This window comes from Lissotriton vulgaris, chromosome 7 (genome assembly GCF_964263255.1).
Source record: "Lissotriton vulgaris chromosome 7, aLisVul1.2, whole genome shotgun sequence".
NCBI lineage: Eukaryota > Metazoa > Chordata > Amphibia > Caudata > Salamandridae > Lissotriton > Lissotriton vulgaris.
Window position 1 is genome coordinate 1,753,748,345 of NC_141695.1, and position 19,468 is coordinate 1,753,767,812.

At 50.2% G+C, this 19,468-nt stretch overlaps 1 protein-coding gene across 6 annotated transcripts in view; it reads right to left on the reverse strand.

Annotated features, from left to right (window-relative positions):
* Nucleotides 1-19,468, reverse strand: part of LIPE (lipase E, hormone sensitive type) — a 300,019-nt gene that overhangs the window by 63,363 nt on the left and 217,188 nt on the right. For 3 of the 6 annotated variants that reach the window (XM_086933061.1, XM_086933062.1, XM_086933059.1), the window contains 4 exons: nucleotides 19,127-19,217; nucleotides 12,476-12,502; nucleotides 10,827-10,972; nucleotides 225-410 (listed from right to left, as the gene is read on the reverse strand). In XM_086933061.1, the coding sequence (XP_086789187.1) occupies nucleotides 225-410; nucleotides 10,827-10,972; nucleotides 12,476-12,502; nucleotides 19,127-19,217 (450 nt within the window). The remainder of the gene's footprint in view (nucleotides 1-224; nucleotides 411-10,826; nucleotides 10,973-12,475; nucleotides 12,503-19,126; nucleotides 19,218-19,468) is intronic. The other 3 variants (XM_086933060.1, XM_086933063.1, XM_086933064.1) reach the window with 1 other exon arrangement.

The window sequence follows — 19,468 nt, forward strand, 5'->3', positions numbered from 1 at the left end:
AAACAAGAGGGGAAGCATGAGCAGTGCTGTACACAAGAGGGGAAGCATGAGCAGTACACAAGAGGGGTAGCATGTGCAGAATGCACCAAAGAAGGCTTCTACAGAAGGTATAACTCAAGGTGAAGAGAAGGGTGAGTTTCACAATGTGGCCTTGAGATCGTGTAAGCACTTGAAGGACAAAGTATGTTGGGCATGTGGAGCCTCGTGTGCTGCGTGAACCTCACCTGCCCTTCCCGCAGTTCATAGGAGATCAGTCGCATGTGGACGGCGCCGGGGCCTGTGTGCGCCACCGGAGGCATTACGGTGACCGAGAGCTGGGGGTCGGCCACCAGTGGCAGCTCCAGGGTGTGGGGTGGCACTGCCAGAGTTTTGTTGACCCGAACTGTGGTGGAAGCTATGTTGACAAGAGACTGGAAGAGATGGGATAAATAGGCACAATAATTGTCAACTGATCAGTTGGATACATTCCCAGAGGAATTGATCCCACCTCCCTAAACCCGTTAAATGTTGTAATCCGAGGGATAATCCAGAGCACAATTACCAACCTGAGACTGGTGTTCCTCTAGGGGTCTCACACAGCCACATAAGGTCCCAGTGTCATGCTGTTGACCCATTGAGGGCCGTCAAAGGCAAAGCCCCCAGCCCCTGAACGAATGAAAAGCACTGATCCTGTTGGGCTTCTCCTCTCCTATCTCCGTGGTGATCTAGCCGAGACCCATTGACCCTCCAGGACCTCTCACAGTCCTCGCAATACACAATGACACACTGCTGTTCTTCACCTTCAACCCACGATCTAGAGAATATGGATGATCCCCAAGGTTCTCTTCTCCATCCCCACAACCCCAGTGACTGCACTGAGACCGCTGACCCTCCAGGACCTCTCACAATCCCCACAATACACAGTGATACACTGCTGATCTTCACCTTCACAGTCAACCCAAGATCTAGAGAGTATGGATGATCCCCAAGGTTCTCTTCTCCATCACCCCCAATGACTGCACTGAGACCACTGACCCTCCAGGACCTCTCACACACCCACAATACACAATGATACATTACCGACCTTCACCTGCACCACCAACCAATGATCTAGAGAATATGGATGATCCCCAAGGTTCTCTTCTCCATCCCCCCAACCCCAGTGACTGCACTGAGACCACTGACCCTCCAGGACCTCTCACAATCCCCACAATACACAGTGATACACTGCTGATCTTCACCTTCACAGTCAACCCAAGATCTAGAGCGTATGGATGATCCCCAAGGTTCTCTTCTCCATCCCCCCAATGGCTGCACTGAGACCACTGACCCTCTGGGAGAGCTCACACATCCACCCACAGTCACAATTCAACATTGGTCGTCTTCCGGGATTTCAGTGTTCCACTAGACATCTTCCTCTCTTGCACCACCGCAATGAACTATCAAACAGCACTGGTCTTCTGGAGTGCCCCTGATTTAGGGGGCGTGCGCGCATGATCCCCTGCAGTCAAACATCATATACACGTCCAATGAACAATGGAATACTCTGGGGGATCCTCTTGCCCACTACCCACTCCACCCAATCTTCACTGTGAAGTACTGCTGGTCCACCAGAGGTTCTCCAAGCACCTCCAGATACAGTGGTGGCCCTGGGAAGCAGTGGAGGGTAAGATACAGAAAACAAAGGTGGATCCCAACACGATACCAAGTGTAGGAAGCCAGGCGCTCAGTGGGAAGTTATATCTACAGTGTTCAAACTAGTTCATATTTAGGCAAACTCTAAAATCTAAGGTAGCCTGGTCTACCCCTTAGCCGCGCAGAGCCAAGGCAAAATGCCGCCTCAGAGAATGTTTGATAAGGGCTAGGCACTACTAGCATAATACTTGGAACATGAAATCGCTGAATTTAGGAATATCAGAATGTATTTTGTGATTACAATAAGGGCAAAACAACAAAAACTCGATCAGACACTAGAGAGTTCTAGTGTTTCAAAGTAGTAGCCCCACTCCACGTGGCTTCTCCGTTCTCCCTTGACAGTCAATGAAAGGTCCTCCACAGTCCTCAGAAGTGGTCACTGGAGGCTTCTTCCCAATCCAGTCAAACAGCGTGACTCTGAGCTGCAGACTGCAGTTTGTCTTCAGTCAGGCTGGAGGGGCGGGAGGTGAAGCGCCCATCCCAGCAGACAGGCACAGTTCACACCTTCTACTCTTCACAGAGCCCCTTTGTGGGTATCTTGCTTGAACCTCCATAGCAGACAGAGCCTCTTCTAGTCCTTCAGTGTCGGCATGGTCGGTAGGTCGTATATCCTGAATCTCACGAACTTGCTCACTTTCTCGATACCATCTCGCCAGCAGTGTACGCTGGCTTTGTCACTCATTTTTCAGTTCCAACAAGTCCAGTGCCAAAACAGCTACAACTGGTCAAATGGTCTACCTCACAAAAATAGTCTCCTAAGGGAACTACTGTGGCTCAGCAGATCGGCCAACGGTCCTCCTTTCATAGAACACATTACAAAAGGCTTGGCCATGGTGGTCATATCCCCAGCCACAGTCTCTGGCTGCCTGTAAGTCCTGCTCCACGCATGCTTGTGGGCTGGTCTTTCCGATGTCCTAAAAGATCCAGCTGTGTTCTGTCTCTTGGGATCCTCACACAGTTGGGCTGAGTGACACACCGCCCACACTCCTTCCACTACTTCTCTTTGTGGTGGAGGGCTTGGGTCGCATTGTTGCAGGTGACAAGCAGACATTTGCCTGCATAAAATCATATCCTTATTTCTTAAACCATATCAGATTAAACATCTAACAGACGTTGGAGGGAACATCCCTCCTGTAGTCTCCCAACACACAACAGACTCCGAGGTACTGCGAGACGTATGTTAAGCGAGTGGTGCGCTAGAAGCTTTCAAAAGATCACTAAAGAAGAATTCAAACACTGTCTGCCACTGCTTTGCCCATGTACATGGATACCCTCTCATGGAAACCCCACGCTTCTCTCACCTACATAGCTTTGGTGACTCCGAACCTCAGGCTTCCATGGAAGAACAAGCTTCACTGGAAGAGTGGGCTGAGCAAGCCCACACACATTCCTCTCCCTTTCTCCTCTCAGAGCTTCCTAAGATGGAGGCTGTCAGCACCTTCTTCCTAAGATGGAGGCTGCCCGAACCTTCTTCCTAAGATGGAGGCTGTCAGCACCTTCTACCTAAGTGGCTATGTAAACGATATTGTTCAGAGGTAGTTATAGTAGGGTGTTACGAGGGAAGGGGGGAGTAGAGATTCAGTTTTTCATCCTAGGGTAGTGGTGCAGAAATGTATATGGGGGGTGAGGGATAGGAGCACCAGGCCAATCAGAGGTTTAGGGAGGGGGTTAGGTATTTATTGAGAAGCAGAAGTTTACGTTTTTTCCTGTAATGAAGGTGTTGGACTTGGCCCTTCTGGCAGGTTCACCCCTAAACTTTTTGCTTTTAATTGTGACTTAGTGCTAGTGATTTTTGGCTTCTGCGCACTTTCACTGTGTCCCAGTGGAAAGTGCGTGCGCACTGAGTGCGTGTGGTGAGATTGGCGTGCCCTCCCATAGGAATGCATGGGGAATGTATGTGTCCATGTTAGTTCCTGATGCGTGTGGAGTGCAGGCTCGAGTTTGGTATCTGCCGACTTGTGTGCTTAAATGCTGCGCGATGATGTGTGCAGCGTTATTGTGTCTAGTGTGGAAGGGCCACTTCGAGGAGTTGGCATGCCTGTGTAAATTATGTGAATTGTCTGTCTGGCTTGTGATTGGCTGGAGCTGGCTGGTGAGCCTGGCTCCAGGAGTCAGGATGAGTCTGCCCCGGTGGTGAGTGGAGAGATCTGCATGAGTGATGTGAGGGAGGAGTGCACCTGGGACCTGAATAGGGCTGGGCTTTCCCACACAATGCTGGCGTCGCCCCCTGTGGTGCGACTGATGACCCTAGCCTGGCTAGTGAATGGGAAGAGGGGCTGAGCAAAACAAAGTGCTCCAAAACCAGCTGCGTCTGGTTTTTCCCCCACCCTACAGACACAGACAAAGAGATTTACTGTATAAAAAGGGGCTGCTTCCCCATGAATGGGGTTGTCTGTTCCTGATCCTAATTTGGAGGGGGGCCTGCTGCTGCTGGGCACCAGGAGGACCGCCACTGGGGACTGCCTCCCTGCCTGGAGGGCCCTGTGAGCTGGCCCCTGGGCCCAGCCTTGCTCCCCTGCCTTCCTAGAAAGACTTTTGCTGGACTTTGAACACATTAGCGCTTGGGAGCGCTTAGCTTTTATTTCTTGATCCCCTGCAGCGCCTGGAAGCGCTCGATTCGTCCCCCTAGTGCTTGGGAGCGCTTTCTTGTTACTTTAGCAGGAGCCCACCCTGCATTTGGCCCGCATTTTTATTATAACCTAAGCAGGTGCCAACCCTGCCGGTTTTACGCTTTTTAAATATTTAAATTTCCGAGGGTGCCTACCCCTCGCTTTGCCCCGTATTTGTGCCTCGAGCGAAATCACCCCCGGCCGGCCCGGGACACCCCGTGACGTCCTCCCCCGGGCCGCGCTGTGATTGGCTGCCGACCCAGTACACCCCCGTGACATCATTCCCCGGGCCGCGCTGCGATTGGTTGCCTGCCCGGGGCTAGACCCGGAAGCAGAGGGAAGAAACCGAAAGCCGATGGGAGGCCACCCGCGCTCCGGTGATGGACAGGAAGAGGTGGCACTTGCACCCAGGGCCCCCGAGATCGAGGGAGAGCCCCGGGGTGCCCAGAGAAGGTGCGTGTCTTCTCACAGAGCTCCCGGCGTGTAAGGAGCCCCGCAGCCACCTGGAGACCGACCAGAGAGGGACAAGCCGGTGAGTGTCACGGGCTGGGGGAAGCCCCGGGGACGCTTGCAGTGCCTGAGAGGGGCACAGTGTCTGGATGCGTGTCGAGCGGCCCCGTTTGGTCAGAGGGCCGCTCCCACAGGAGGACCCTTTTCTTCCAGAGTCCCCCGAGTGGGACTCCAACGACGGGAGCATTTGTTGCGGGTCCCCGAGGGTCCAGGGGCATTCTGTGATTTCAAGTCCCCCAGAGAGAGACTCCAACAACGGGGGCTGTGTAATTAGAGCCCACGAGAGGCTCAGGGCCCATTTGGTGATCTCGAGTCCCCCGAGAGGGACTCCAACATTATTGGGGGCATTTGTTTATGTAGAGCCTGCGAGGCTCCACTGGGGCATTTCATTAATCAGAGCCCCGAGGCTCCATGGGGCCATTGTTTTCCTGAGTCCCCCGAGCGGGACTCCAACGTGATTTGGGGGCATTATTAGAGGGTAGAGCGGCCCCAGTTGGCAGCGGGAGACTCCCCCAGTGTGGTGGCATTTTGCTGAGAGCCCACGAGGCTCCTGAGGGCACAGTTGTTTAAGAGCCTGCAAGGCTCCCACATCGTTTTTGGCTCCATTGTTCATTTTAGGGCCACAGAAGAGAGCCAGGAGGCAGGCTCAGGGTCGACAGCTGCCCCGCACTTAGTGGGCAGCTGCTACGTTTAGGCTGAGAACTCTTGCGCATTCCTTCTTTGGCTGCGCAGCCTGCCCTGACTTTGCTGGACAGAGGGCGTGTGAGCCCCTGAGAGGCCAGGTTGGCCTGGGGTCAGTTCTGTAATGTTTTGGCGCAAATGTTTTACCTGCCTAATGTGATTTATGCAAAGCTTTTGCCTATGCTTCTAAAAATATATTTTTATGCCTAGTAGGTTGTTTCCCCTAGTATAGTGATCCTAGTGAGTTCATGGTGCCCTGCGTGATATTTGCCTAAGGTATTTAGGATTACGTAGGTGGTACTTACCTTTTACCAGTGATGACTGGTTGTGTGCTACATGTACCATTTGGTGCTACAGTGATGATATGTTCTGAGTGCTAGTTCTACCAAGTGCTTATTCCTGACAGTGGTCCATGTGGCCCTGTCCCATGTACATAAATCCCCTGTAAATTCTGCCTGCACCTATGGCACATTGTAAAGTGTATATTTATTATCTAATGTGTTTGGTATAATACAAAGGCTATTTTTATATATAACCTTGTGTGGAGTTTTCTTTGTGGTTGGCCTTGGGTGTTGTTGCTGGGTGCACTCGCAAACACTTAACCTACATTGCCTCCGAGATTAGCCTTGCTGCTCGCGTCACGTTACCTAGAGGGTGAGCAGGGGTTATCTTTGGTGTGTAACTCCCTTGCCCTGACTAGAGTGGTGGTTTCTGCCTGGCTTTGGTGCAAGCCTTAGCCAACCGGAAATCCCATTTCTAACAGAGGGAATGAGTGATTGTCACGTAAATCCTGAGGCCGCAAGTTCCAGATTCTGGGAGTGTTCCCAGAGAAGGAGCGGGTGCGAGATTGTTCTTTCTAAAATTTGGGCGGAATCAGAAGCAGACTGTTTAACACCTTGGCTGCTAGGGGTTTTCCCGCTGGATGCTGCCATTCACTAAATCCCACTTTACATGACAAAGCCAGCTCGTCATAAGCACAGGGCAGGTAAAGCCTATGACGAGCTGACTTTGTCATCAGCACAGAAGGGGTTAATGAGGACTCTTTTGTCTGGCTTTTGATAGTTTGTTTGCAAGGCAGACTGGTGTTTCCGTGTAGAGAGGTTTGTGGGTTATGCAGGCAGTTTTGAGTATACATCTTGCTTCAATTGGTATCCAGTTGAGTTTCTTGAGAGTGGGAGTGATGTGGTCAAAGCAGCTCTCCCCCAACAGTAGTATTGCCGCTGCATGGAGTGTAGCTTTCAAAGGGGCTAAATGTGTTTCTGTGATGCCCGTGATTGTTGCATTACCATAGTCTAGTTTGGAGAGAACTAAGGGTTGCACAACAGTCTTTAGGTGTTTGATGGGATGAATGGTTTGATTTATTTTTAAGGCGTTTCAACGTGCAGAAGGCACTTTTAGCCAAGGCATTAATATACTCTTTCAGGTTCAGTGTAATCCTCAAAGATCTGACAGAGCTGGAGATGAATAGTTTGCATTTCAGTTCAGTGAGGTTGTCGAGGCAAATATTTATGGGAAACGACTTTTCTTTCGGTTGGATGAACAAGGGTTCAGTTTTGCTGGGGTTGAGCTTAAGATGGTTGTTAGTCAGCCAGGACTGAACCGTGGAGAGAGTGCTGTTTAGGTGCTGGATGTCTTTAACAATATTTTAATGCATAGCTGGGTGTCATTTGCATAGAGGTTGTAGGCAATTCTGGATTGTTTCAGGATCATCGCAATAGGTTCCACCTGGAGGTTAAATAAGGCAGGAAACAGGATGGATCCTTGAGGACCTCCTTGTGAGATTGGTGTTTCTTTTGAGGTGGAGTTGTTTAGTTTAGCTGTGAGCGCTGGTTCAGGAAAGAAGCAAACCACGGAAGGACAGTTCCGTTGATGCCTGCACATTGTGAGAGGGTGTTTACGAGAATGTCATGGTTAACCGTATCAAAGGCAGTTGAGAGGTTGGACTAGGAGGCCATCATCCATAGATCGGTGTAGGTCGTCCGTGACGTTCAGTATTGCAGTCTGTGTACTGCAGCCTTTGTTGAACCCAGATTGAAAAGGTGTCTTCGCGGTTGTATTTGGTCAGCGTCTGATTTTTTTGATGTGTCGGGTGACCTGGCAGAGTTTGAGGGACGCTGGCACGGAGCTGCTAGATAAGGAGGAGTTAATGATTTTGATCCATGTAGGAGAGATGATGTGACTGAGATTTTTGATAAGTGCAGCATGAAGTGGGTCGGAGATGTGTGATGTCTGCTTCATGCAAGCAATTTGAAGACTTGTTTCTGGGGATAAAGTTGAATAGGCAGTGGGTGCCAGGAAACACTCAAGACTTGTATACAGAATTATTTGAAGCACAAATGTGCCCTGCCCCCTCTGCTGATATGTAACTTTTTGATTTCAGGTACACTGTGAGGTCAAATATTTTCATGATTAGCACAGGCTCCCCTCATACACACTGATGCTAAGGCTCGCTGATGATATGAAGAAGGGACTTTAGCATCACTTGTTATCACTAGAACAATATTGCAAGCCTAACAAACCTCAGGTTTCCAATAAAAAAGATAAAGGCTTACTGCAGAACAGAAACTAAAGGAACCTGGTGACTTACGGGTGTTGAGCTAGATATATCTATCCTGGAGCAAAACTGAGAACTGGAACCCACACTTTGAAGCCATGAACATAAAATGAAAGTAAGGTATGTAGGACCTGGCCTTCTTTAGAAAACAAATAGAGGGGATAGTGAGTATTCTTGTGAGAACAGTGCACTTGAAAACCATTGTACGCATGGGTTCATGGGTAGCCATATTTGAACTTAGAAGTTGGGCGAGTGCTTGGTATTCAGGAAGGCTAACACAAGTGCTTGAGATGCTGAAAGGCTGGGCGAGTGCTTGAAACTCTGGAAATCTGGTTGATGTCTTGAAGTGTTGGAAGACTGCGTTGAGTAATTGGTATGCTAGAAGGCTGGGCGAATGATTGATGTGCTGGAAGGCCGGGTGAATTCAAGATATGCTGGAAGGCCGGGTGATAGTTTATACGCTGGAAGGTTATGTGAGTGCTTGATATGCTGGAACGCTGGGCGAGTGCTCGATACGCTGCAAGGTTGGGCGCATGCTTGATATGCTGAAAGGTTGGATGAGTGAATGAGTGCTTCAAAAGCTAAAAGGCTGGGTAAGTGCTTGTACAGGAGAAGCTGTGTGCTCTATAAGCTTTTTGCATTCATTTATTCATTCATCAAGTGAAGCTGTATCTGAAACTAAAAGAAGAGCTTAAATCTACCCCGAGATCCTGAGTACTGTATACGAAATGAGATACAGAACAAGACAAAAGCCAATGCTACAGACAATATTTTATGCTTCTGTACATATTACGGGAAAATCTATTTGTTATCATTGAAGTGTATGTTAGGCACAAATTTGACTAACTCAATAAACCTGCCTGGTAAAAAAATGATCTAGACTTACATGACGGAGTGTCTAGCAAATCTACATTAACACATTGGCTGCTATGGCTTTTCCCGTCCTGTGCTGAAAAACCTTGGAAAGCAGCATTTCACGACGAGCTGAGCTCGTCATGAGCATGGAAGAGGTTAAGGAACTCTCTAACATAGAATATTTCCATTTTATAATTTGGTTTTGCAATGAGAAACAATGTAGCAATAGAAAAGCAAACTCAACCCCCATATGGTTGGAGGGAGACCTTGGGTAACCGGATAAGAGTTAATATCCTAAGAACTACAAGAGCGACCGCACTGGGGTCTAGAACGGGAAACATGACAAGGCATGGCACCTCTTGATGTCTGTGGAAGACTCCCCTCCTGCTGGGCCAGACGAAAGCCTTCCACGTCTATCCCTATCTCTTGGACCTCAAGTCAAACCCCCATACGTGTACCAGCAATGACACACTTTCTCTGGGCTTCATGGTACACTGCACTGACGGCTTAGGCATGCTTCCTGAGCTATAGGTGTCACTGCCAGGGCTGCCCTAACAATGCTCTTTCCCTAAGCTGTGGGCCTCACTACAGGACCACCAGGCACTGTGCCCTCCTTCTCCTTTGTGTTTCATACTCTTGCCTTGAGGGCCACCCTGCAGTACTCTCGCCCCATCCCAAAAACATTACACTCAGTACCCAGACCTTCAAATTCTCAGGGTGCGTCACCCTTCCAAAGACCCTGTCCACACTAAGAAGACCATCATAATGAGACCACCTTCTCCCAGCCTTTATTCTCCACAGATGTCAACGTCTCTGGCTCTCAGCCTCCCCGGCATTCAGCCCTCGGCATCCCCGGTGCTCAGCCCTCAGCCCTCAGCCTCCCGGGTGCTCAGCCTTCAGCTTCCCCGGGGCTCAGCCCTCAGTCTCCCTGGCACTCAATCCCCAGCCTCCCCGACGCTCAGCCTCCCCAGCGCTCAGCCCTCAGCTTCCCTGGCGCTCAGCCCTCAGCCTCCCTGGCGCTCAGCCCTAAGCCTCGCTGGTGCTCAGGCCTAAGCCTCCCGGGGCGCCCGGCGCTCAGCCTCCACAGTGCTCAGCCTCCACAGCGCTCTGGCCTCAGCCTTCCCGGCGCTCAGCCCTCAGCCTCCCGGCACTCAGCCCTCAGCCTCCCCGGCGTTCAGCCCTCGGCCTCCCCGGTGCTCAGCCCTCGGCCTCCCCGGCGCTCAGCCCTCGGCCTCCCCGGCGCTCAGCCCTCGGCCTCCCCGGCGCTCAGCCCTCGGCCTCCCCGGTGCTCGGCCCTCGGCCTCTCTGGCGCTCAGCCCTCGGAATCTCTGGCGCTCAGCCCTCGGAATCTCTGGCGCTCAGCCCTCTGCACCCAGGCGCTCAGCCCTCGGCCTCCCTGGCGCTCGGCCCTCGGCATCTCTGGCGCTCAGCCCTCGGCGCTCAGCCCTCGGCACCCAGGCGCTCAGCCCTCGGCATCCAGTGCTCAGCCTCCCCAGCGCTCAGCCTCCCCAGCACTCAGCCCTCAGCCTCCCCAGCACTCAGCCCTCAGCCTCCCCAGCACTCAGCCCTCAGCCTCCCCAGCACTCAGCCCTCAGCCTCCCCAACGCTCAGCCACCCGCCTCCCCGGCGCTCAGCCACCGGCCTCCCCGGCGCTCAGCCACCGGCCTCCCCGGCGCTCAGCCCTCGGCCTCCCTGGCGCTCAGCCCTCTGCAACCCAGGCGCTCAGCCCTCAGAATCCTCGGCGGTCAGCCTTCAGCCTCCTTGGAGCTCAGCCCTCAACCTCCGCAGCACTCGACTCTTAGCCTACTCAGCCTCAACAGCAATCCGCCTCGCCGGCACTCAGCCCACAGTCTCCCCAGCACTCAGCCACGCCGGCACTCAGACTCGCCGGCACTCAGTCCTCAGCCTCCCTGGCACTCAGCCTCTATGGCACTAAGCCTCACCGCTAAGACCTCCATCTCTGTGATGTTCCAGAAGCTCTTCCAGAAGTTGACGTCCAGGTTCTGAGTGATGCGTTCAAACTCTGCACCCCGTAGCTCGGGGTCAATGGCGTATTTCCCACTTATGAAAAAGGAGCTCGCAGCAACACCTGAGGGGAGAAAGAAAAGAGGCAGATGAGAGACTGGATGAGAAAGCAAAAAGGGCAGTCAGTGAGAAATAGATCGACCAAGAGTAGACAGAGGTGGTTACTGAGACACAGGGTAAAGGGGGAAGAGAAAGAGCGCAAGGCTGAGAAAGAAAAGCGAGAATCAGACAGTGTGACCTCCAGGGTGATGAACGTATAGCAGTGGATGAGAGACAGGAGAGAGAGAAAAAAAAAAGAAAGGGTTGGTCTGTGTGACCACCAGAGCAAACAGGGAAAAGTGGATAAGAGGGAAGGTCCGCAGTGTGACCTACAAGGTAGAGAGGAAATGGGCAATTGGTGAGAGATAGGGAAGAAATATAAGATGAAAAGGCAGTCAGTGGGACTTCTAGGGTGCATAAAAAACAGCAAGGAATGAGTAAGATAGAGAAGAGGGTCAATTTTGGAGACAAAGGATGAAAAGAGAAGGACAGTGAGTAAGAGCCAGAGGAAAGACTGAGGAGAGGGGCAATCAGTGGGATAGCCAGGGTGAAGAGGAGATGGGAGGTGGATGAGATGCAGTAGAAGATCGAGGAGGTGATGGGTCAGTGCTGAAGAGACAGGGGAGAGAGGGGCAATCAGTGGAATAGACAGGGTGAGGAGGAGGTGGATGAGCTGCAGTAGAACATAGAGGAGGTGATGGGTCAGTGCTGAAGAGACAGGGGAGAGAGGGGCAATCAGTGGGATAGACAGGGTGAAGAGGAGGTGGGTGAGATACAGTAGAAGATGGAGGAGGTGACGGGTCAGTCTTGAAGGGACAGAGGAGAGAGGGGCAATCATTGGGATAGTCAGGGTATAGAGGAGATGGGAGGTGGAGGAGATGCAGTAGAAGATGGAGGAGGTGACGGGTCAGTCTTGAAGAGACAGAGGAGAGAGGGGCAATCAGTGGAATAGACAGGGTGAGGATGAGGTGGATGAGATGCAGTAAAAGATGGAGGAGATGATGGGTCAGTCTTGAAGTGACAGAGGAGAGGGTGGCAATCAGTGGGATAGACAGGGTGAGGAGGAGGTGGATGAGATGCAGTAGAAGATAGAGGAGGTAATGGGTCAGTCTTGAAGTGACAGAGGAGAGAGGGGCAATCAGTGGAATAGACAGGGTGAAGAGGAGGTGGATGAGATGCAGTAGAAGACAGAGGAGATGATGGGTACGTCTTGAAGTGACAGAGGAGAGAGGGGCACTCACTGGGATAGACAGGGTGAAGAGGAGATGGGAGGTGGATGAGATGCAGTAGAAGATACAGATGCTGAAGAGACAGAGGAGAGAGAAAGGCTAGCTAGGCACAGAGGAAAGCATGAAGGGCAGGACTGAGAGCTGAACATAGCACAAGCTGTAACCCCAGGATGAGAGCCCGGTAGAGGGGGTGATGCATAAACAAAGAGAGGAAGATGGTGACGCTTCACTCTCTTCCCTTCTGCTGTCCCAGACGATGGCCACAGATGAGAAGACACATGGATGGGAGCCTCACTTACCATACTGTACCAGGCTGCCTGCCTCCGCTGGCATTGGCCGCATGGAGGAGAAGCAAGAAACAGGAGAGAGTGAGACAATCACACTAGTGGGTAGGAGAACAATGTTACCTGGGGTACTGTGAGACACACCACACCTGTGGTCAGAAGAACAAGCAGTTTGGGATAGTTCAATAATCACACCCGAAGACTAGTGAATCCTTAGAGAGAATGAAACATTCACACCTGCCGGCAGGAGTCTGTCTGTCCATGGAAAGAGTGACACAATCACAGCTGCAGGGAAAACAACAAGGTTTCCAGGGAGAGAGCAAGACAATCACAACTGCAGGCAGGACAATAGTTTGTCCTGAGAGAGAGTGAGACAATCACACCTGCGGGTAGGACGACTAGGTATCCTAGGGGAGAGTGAGACAATTACACCTGCGGGTCGGACGACAAGGTGTCCTGGGAGAGAGTGAGACAATCACACCTGTGGGTAGGACAAGAAGGTGTCCTGGGAGAGAGTGAGACAATCACATCTGCAGGCAGGACAATAGTTTGTCCTGAGAGAGAGTGAGACAATCACACCTGTGGGTAGGACGACAAGGTATCCTAGGAGAGAGTGAGACAATCACACTTGTGGGTAGGACGAAAAGGTGTCCTGGGAGAGAGTGAGACAATCACACTTGTGGGTAGGACGAAAAGGTGTCCTGGGAGAGAGTGAGATAATCACACTTGTGGGTAGGACGAAAAGGTGTCCTGGGAGAGAGTGAGACAATCACCTCTGTAGGAAGGACAATAATATGTCCTGGAGAGAGTGAGACAATCACAGCTGTTGGCAGTACAATAATATGTCATGAGAGAGAGGGACAGGCCATTCCTTGAGGAACAGGTCAGTACTGACTTGCATTAGGTAGGCCTCTATCTAGAATGGCACAGTAGGGGACAAATGATAGGTTGGAATGCTCCCCTGAGTGATGGTCTCTGGTTAGACTATTTACAAGTATTGATCCCATCACCCTTAGGGTGTTTGATTGACAGTACCGTACCGGAAAACATGAGAGCTGCGCAGCTTTGAAAGTCTGCTGCTGTCACTCTTTGTGAATTCCAAAAAAACAGCTTATTTGCACCCATTTAAGTAGAACTTCTATAGATGCATATTTACTACTTTTTTGGTAAACTGGTCACTATATATTGAAAATCCTATTATGAAAAAAAACTCATAGTAAAATGAGAACAATGAGAAAAACAAACAACAGACATAGCAGAGCTGACTCCGTGCTCCCAGAACAAGCTACCAAACCAAGAATGCACGAGAGGTGTCGAACACCAAACACCCACTCTGAAGTTTCGCCCCGGTCTGTCTCACCTCGGCCGGGTAGTTCTCTCTTGGAACTCATGAGTACAGTCACGTACAACATGACAGCCTGGAGTCCCTGCCCAAAGAGCCCTTATTTTAAATGTATTTTCACTGCACGCACTCTTCGTCCCCTTTGCTAGAAGACTTAATAGTAGAGTTGCTCGATTGGGCCAGTGTGCAGGGTTCCTTGTTTCTAGTCCCGCCTTTTCTAAATCATTTCATCAAGGGACTGGGGTCCCATCTACTAACCCTAAGTCGCACATAGAGGAGGGAGTGCAGGCAAACGATAGGGTAAGCCGAGGAAGTGCTATGGGCCTAGCTTGGCTCTAAGAGTCCGTGCACGAGCCGAGCCATGCAAACATTTGGCATAAATAACGTGCAACAATCATAATGTACAAATATGATACAATCTCTTAAAAATGTAAAAAAGAATATTTATTTAACATATGGAAACGTTTCATCTTAGTACATCAGATTACATCACTGCATAGACAGACATTTATTAAAAGCAATAATTTTGAGAAACATTTGTGCTCGAGCCCTAACGGCAATTTGTTAGTGAAATAAGAGGTAAGTCAGTATCCATGTACATTCTTAACAAGGGCTACGCTCTTATTATAAATAGAGCCATTTAATAGTTTATTAAATCCAATATAAGAGGTGTTGTCCATCCAGAGCTCAAGCGTATTAAAGTACCCTTATATGTGATAATAAAGAAAAAGGAGGCTCTGTGAAATTAAATATTTGCCTAAGATCATACAGTTAGGACAAGCAGGGAAGCCAGTATTGATTCCAGGTTATCTGGTTTCACCTTCTGAAATTCAGCCACCAGATGGGTCTATCTCTCTCACTCTTATGCTCTTCCGGTTACATCAACAGTCACTAATTACTGATCTGCTTTATTTCTTGGCTCACAAAAACCGAAAGAAGACAGCAGACCTGACTACGGGCTCTCAAACCCAACTACCAGGCCTAACACTCACCCTGAAGCTTCACCCCTGCTGGGACCGTAGAGCAATCACAGCTGCAGCTGGAGAACAACGTGCCCCGGGAGAGAGCAACATGTTACTTACCTTTGGTAACACTCTCTCTGATGCATACTCTAACTTCAAATTCTTCACCTTGAGAAAACTCTCGACCTGATCCGGAAAACGTTCTTATAGGAAGCTGGCTCTGTATATACTATACCAAAGTGAGGTATAGTGTGCACAGAATCCAGTGGATCTCCAAAGGTAGGCAGAGGTAAAGCTGGATAGCACCTTACTCTCTATTTGTGGTTGTGTGGGCGAGCAGGGTAGTGTTAAGCATTTATTGTACACACTCAGGCAGCAAATGATGTCACACACTAAAAGACAGAACTCAGACCAATTTTCATGTATAAAAATATTATTTAGGTATATTTTATTTTCTAGAACCAAGCCAGGCCAGGTACAGGTAATTATAATAGTACTTTGCACAATTTATGTAGTGAAATACAATTTGAATGCAGTTGGTTGGTTTACAGGTAAGTTAACAGTCAAAATTACTTTTCAGTTACTTTGCAGATTACTGTGTACATTACTTTTCAAATTACTTTTTAAGTTACTTTTGCTACTGAGTGTGATATGCCTAGATACCACACTGGGACATTTCCTAGACAAAAGGTAAGTCATTCAGTTTTTATACAAAGGCAGTTTCTTCAGGTTTCATACAAACCAACTCCACACTTGTGTTATCGGTTTAGAGGGTAAGTACTTCGTTTTGGGAGTTGGTTTTCTGGGGTTAGAACTAGGGTTCCCCCAGGATCCACAATGCACTCTCAAAGCAGCCTCAGCGGCACTAGGGCAGCCGGGTGCAGAGTGCTGAGGCCCAGTGTTATCCAATGGTGGACAGGGGTCCTCTGGTTGGTGGCTGCTCACGACAAGGCCACATGGTTGTCGAAGCAAAGCTTATGGAGTTAGGCTTAGGGCAAAGGGGGATCCAGTTTAGCACACAAGATGTACCCACAGTGGCACAGAGGCCGCCTGGTCCAGGGTGCTATTTTGGCATTGGGTGTCCTGTTGATTTCAATGGGGATTCTCCGGTTGCAAGAAACACTGCAGGCTCGGGGACCAAGATCTTCTGGAGGTGACCCACGGTTGGAGAGGTAAGTTGTGATGTCTTATGATGCCGAGACACCGGCAGTTGGGCCAACCAAGGCCAGGGGACATCGGGTGCAGGGGTGTCTTTTGGCGTCTGGTTTCTCTTACAGCTTCGGTCGGGGTCAAGGAGATCCTCTAGAAAGGAGCTGCAGGAGCCAGTTGGAGACTTGAGGCAGGTCAGGGATCACCAGATCCCAGGTCAGGATCGCTGGGTAGACATCCTCCTGGTGTTGGGCCACTCGAACTGGGGCCGTGGGCGTCGGGTGCAGAGTGCTGCAGACTCGCATATTTGGCCAGAGTCTGTGGATGAGCAAATCCGGTGCTCATGGGAGACAAAGTCTGGTTTGGGAAGGCATGGCAGGTCCTATGAGTTCTTGGGGGGCTGCTGGTTGCAGGACACACCGGGGTTTCGCTATAGCAGGTGGAAGTCGGGACACGCCGGTAGGGCTGGGGCCAAGTAACTTGGTGTACTCAGTATAAAATGGAGCTTGTGAGGAGAAAGAATGATCTAAGGGACGTGGCCCCGGAAGACCTGCTCGAAGCTAGCATCCTAAAAGAGTAGTTCCAAATTCTGGAGATTAGTGAATAGCCCGTTTTAGGCCTCTGAATCCGCAGCGTCTTTGGGGTCTCACATGACTGAGGATTGATGGGTCTCCTTTTTTGAGGAGTCTTTCGAGGCTACACACCACGTTGAAGGAGGGGATGAGGGGATGGTGGCAGAACCTTCAAGTCAGTATTTTCTCTTGGGGACGTTAAGGACATTGCTGGCATAACCAGGAGTAAGGCCCCTGGTACCAGTAGCATCCCCCCAGATAGGTATATCTGTGACGCCGAGGTATGGGGGGGGTACCAGTTTTGACCTCACTTGTCAAGGGAGTGGTTAGGGAAAGACCTGGTCAGTCATGGGCATCTTCTATCATTGTCCCAGTCTTTAAAAAGGTGACAGGGACAACCCTGAGTCTATAGGCCCATCTCTGTTCTCAACTCTGCCGTGAAGGTCATTGGGCCAATGATCCTAGATAGACTGGGGACGTGGGCTGAGGAGAAGGATATTCTCTCAGAAGTACAGTATGGCTTTCGTTCTGGGAGGTCAACAGTGGACCGGTGTTTAAACCTATATATGGTCTTGAGTAAAGATACCACTGCTCGCCAAAGCTCTATTCATTGAGGCTTTATGGATCTCTCCTCTGTTTGATCGAGTCAATCGGGAGAAATGAAGGCAGATTAGGTTATCTATAGGGGGGACCGTGACATCGTCCTCTGTTTTAAGAGATCTGCATATGAATGCCATAGCCTCAGTTTGTTACTCTAGTGATCTGAAATCTCTTGAAGTTTTCATATTAAAAGGGGTTCTGCCAGGACTGTGAATTGACCCTGTTTCTTTTTAATTTGTATATTAACAGCTTGGCTTGGAACAGGCCCTGATTGGCACTAAAGCCGATTGTCCCCACGTGGGAGCCCGGTGCTTACCGGTGCTCTTCCATGCGGGTGATGCTGTTATCATGGCCAAACTGCACGGGGTCTACAGTCCATGTTGAAATCTTTTGTTAACTTTATGGAGGACGCAGACTTATCGGTAAAAGTCCCAAAATCCTACATGATGGTGGTGTGACCGCGTGAGACCAAGACCTGCAAGTTTACCCTGGGGACCAGTGTTCCCCCAAAGACAGGAGTCTTTTCTTACTGGGTCTATTGTTTGACTCTCCACTGCTGACGTCCTCCTGAGTAGGGAGGAGGAGGAATGTACAGGGGCAAAAGTGCTGGTGTTTAGTTTTGCATCTGGACTAGTGAACCGACCAATTCAGGCCCTATTACAGGTCTATAAGGAAAAAAGTGTATAATCACTGATACCACCCATGTACTAGACCCTTGCACATGTGTATAGTTACTGATTTCCACCTTGTTCTCAGCCCCTTGCACTAGTGATGAGATACTGATGCCATACATGTCCCCGACCCTTGCACAAGTGTATAAATACGGATTTCCACCTTATTCTAGGCCCTTGCACTAGTGTTTATATACTGATGCCACACATATACTAGACACGTGTACATGTGTATAGTTACTGATTTCCACCTTCTTCTCAGCCCCTTCCACTAGTGCACAGTACTGATGCCACACTGGACCCAGGCCCTTGCTCGCGTGTATAGATACTGATGCGACTCATGTCCCAGACCCTTGCACGTGTGTATAGACACTGATGCCACACTAGTCCCAGACCCTTGCACGCGTGTATAATTACTGATTCCCACCTTGTTCTCAGCCCCTTGCACATGTGTATAAACACTGATGCCACACTAGTCCCAGACCCTTGCACATGTGTATAGACACTGATGCCACATTTGTCCAAGACCCTTGCACGCGTGTATAGACACTGATGCCACATTTGTCCAAGACCCTTGCACGCGTGTATAGACACTGATGCCACACTAGTCCCAGACCCTTGCACGCGTGTATAATTACTGATTCCCACCTTGTTCTCAGCCCCTTGCACATGTGTATAGACACTGATGCCACACTAGTCCCAGACCCTTGCACATGTGTATAGACACTGATGCCACACTAGTCCCAGACCCTTGCACGCGTGTATAGACACTGATGCCACACTAGTCCCAGAACCTTGCACATGTGTATAGACACTGATGCCACATTTGTCCAAGACCCTTGCACGCGTGTATAGACACTGATGCCACATTTGTCCAAGACCCTTGCACGCGTGTATAGACACTGATGCCACACTAGTCCCAGACCCTTGCACATGTGTATAGATACTGATGCCACACTAGTCCCAGACCCTTGCACATGTGTATAGACACTGATGCCACACTAGTCCCAGACCCTTGCACATGTGTATAGACACTGATGCCACACTAGTCCCAGACCCTTGCACGCGTGTATAGACACTGATGCCACACTAGTCCCAGACCCTTGCACATGTGTATAGACACTGATGCCACATTTGTCCAAGACCCTTGCACGCGTGTATAGACACTGATGCCACATTTGTCCAAGACCCTTGCACGCGTGTATAAATACTGAATCCCACCTTGTTCTCAGCCCTTTGAACTTGTATATAGATACCATAGTCCCACTTGTCGTCCAAGACCATTGCACAAGCGTATAATTACTGATGCCACACTAGTTGCTATCCCTGTACATACAAGTACTAAGCCCACATCACACTTATATACTCACTGATGCCGGACTCGTGCTTCTTGTAGTTTTCACCAAATGAGACCAGTCCGATGGCGATGGTCTGCAGGAACGGGCGGATTGAAGGAGTGAACTGGGGGCGAGAGAGAGAGAGAATGAGAGCGGATATTGGTGGGAGTGGAGGAGCTGGTGGAAAGAGAGAAGGGACAAGAGTTGAGGAGATCCACCCCTCCCCACTGTTTCCTACAGTGCTAGTAGTCCCTCAAACCCATGGCCGTCTTCACCCTCTGTGTGACCCCAGGCTACTCACTCACACTGCACCGTGGCCCTCAGTTCTCTCATCAATGGCGCCCTCTGCAGGCTCAAGGGGGCGTGACTCCTCTC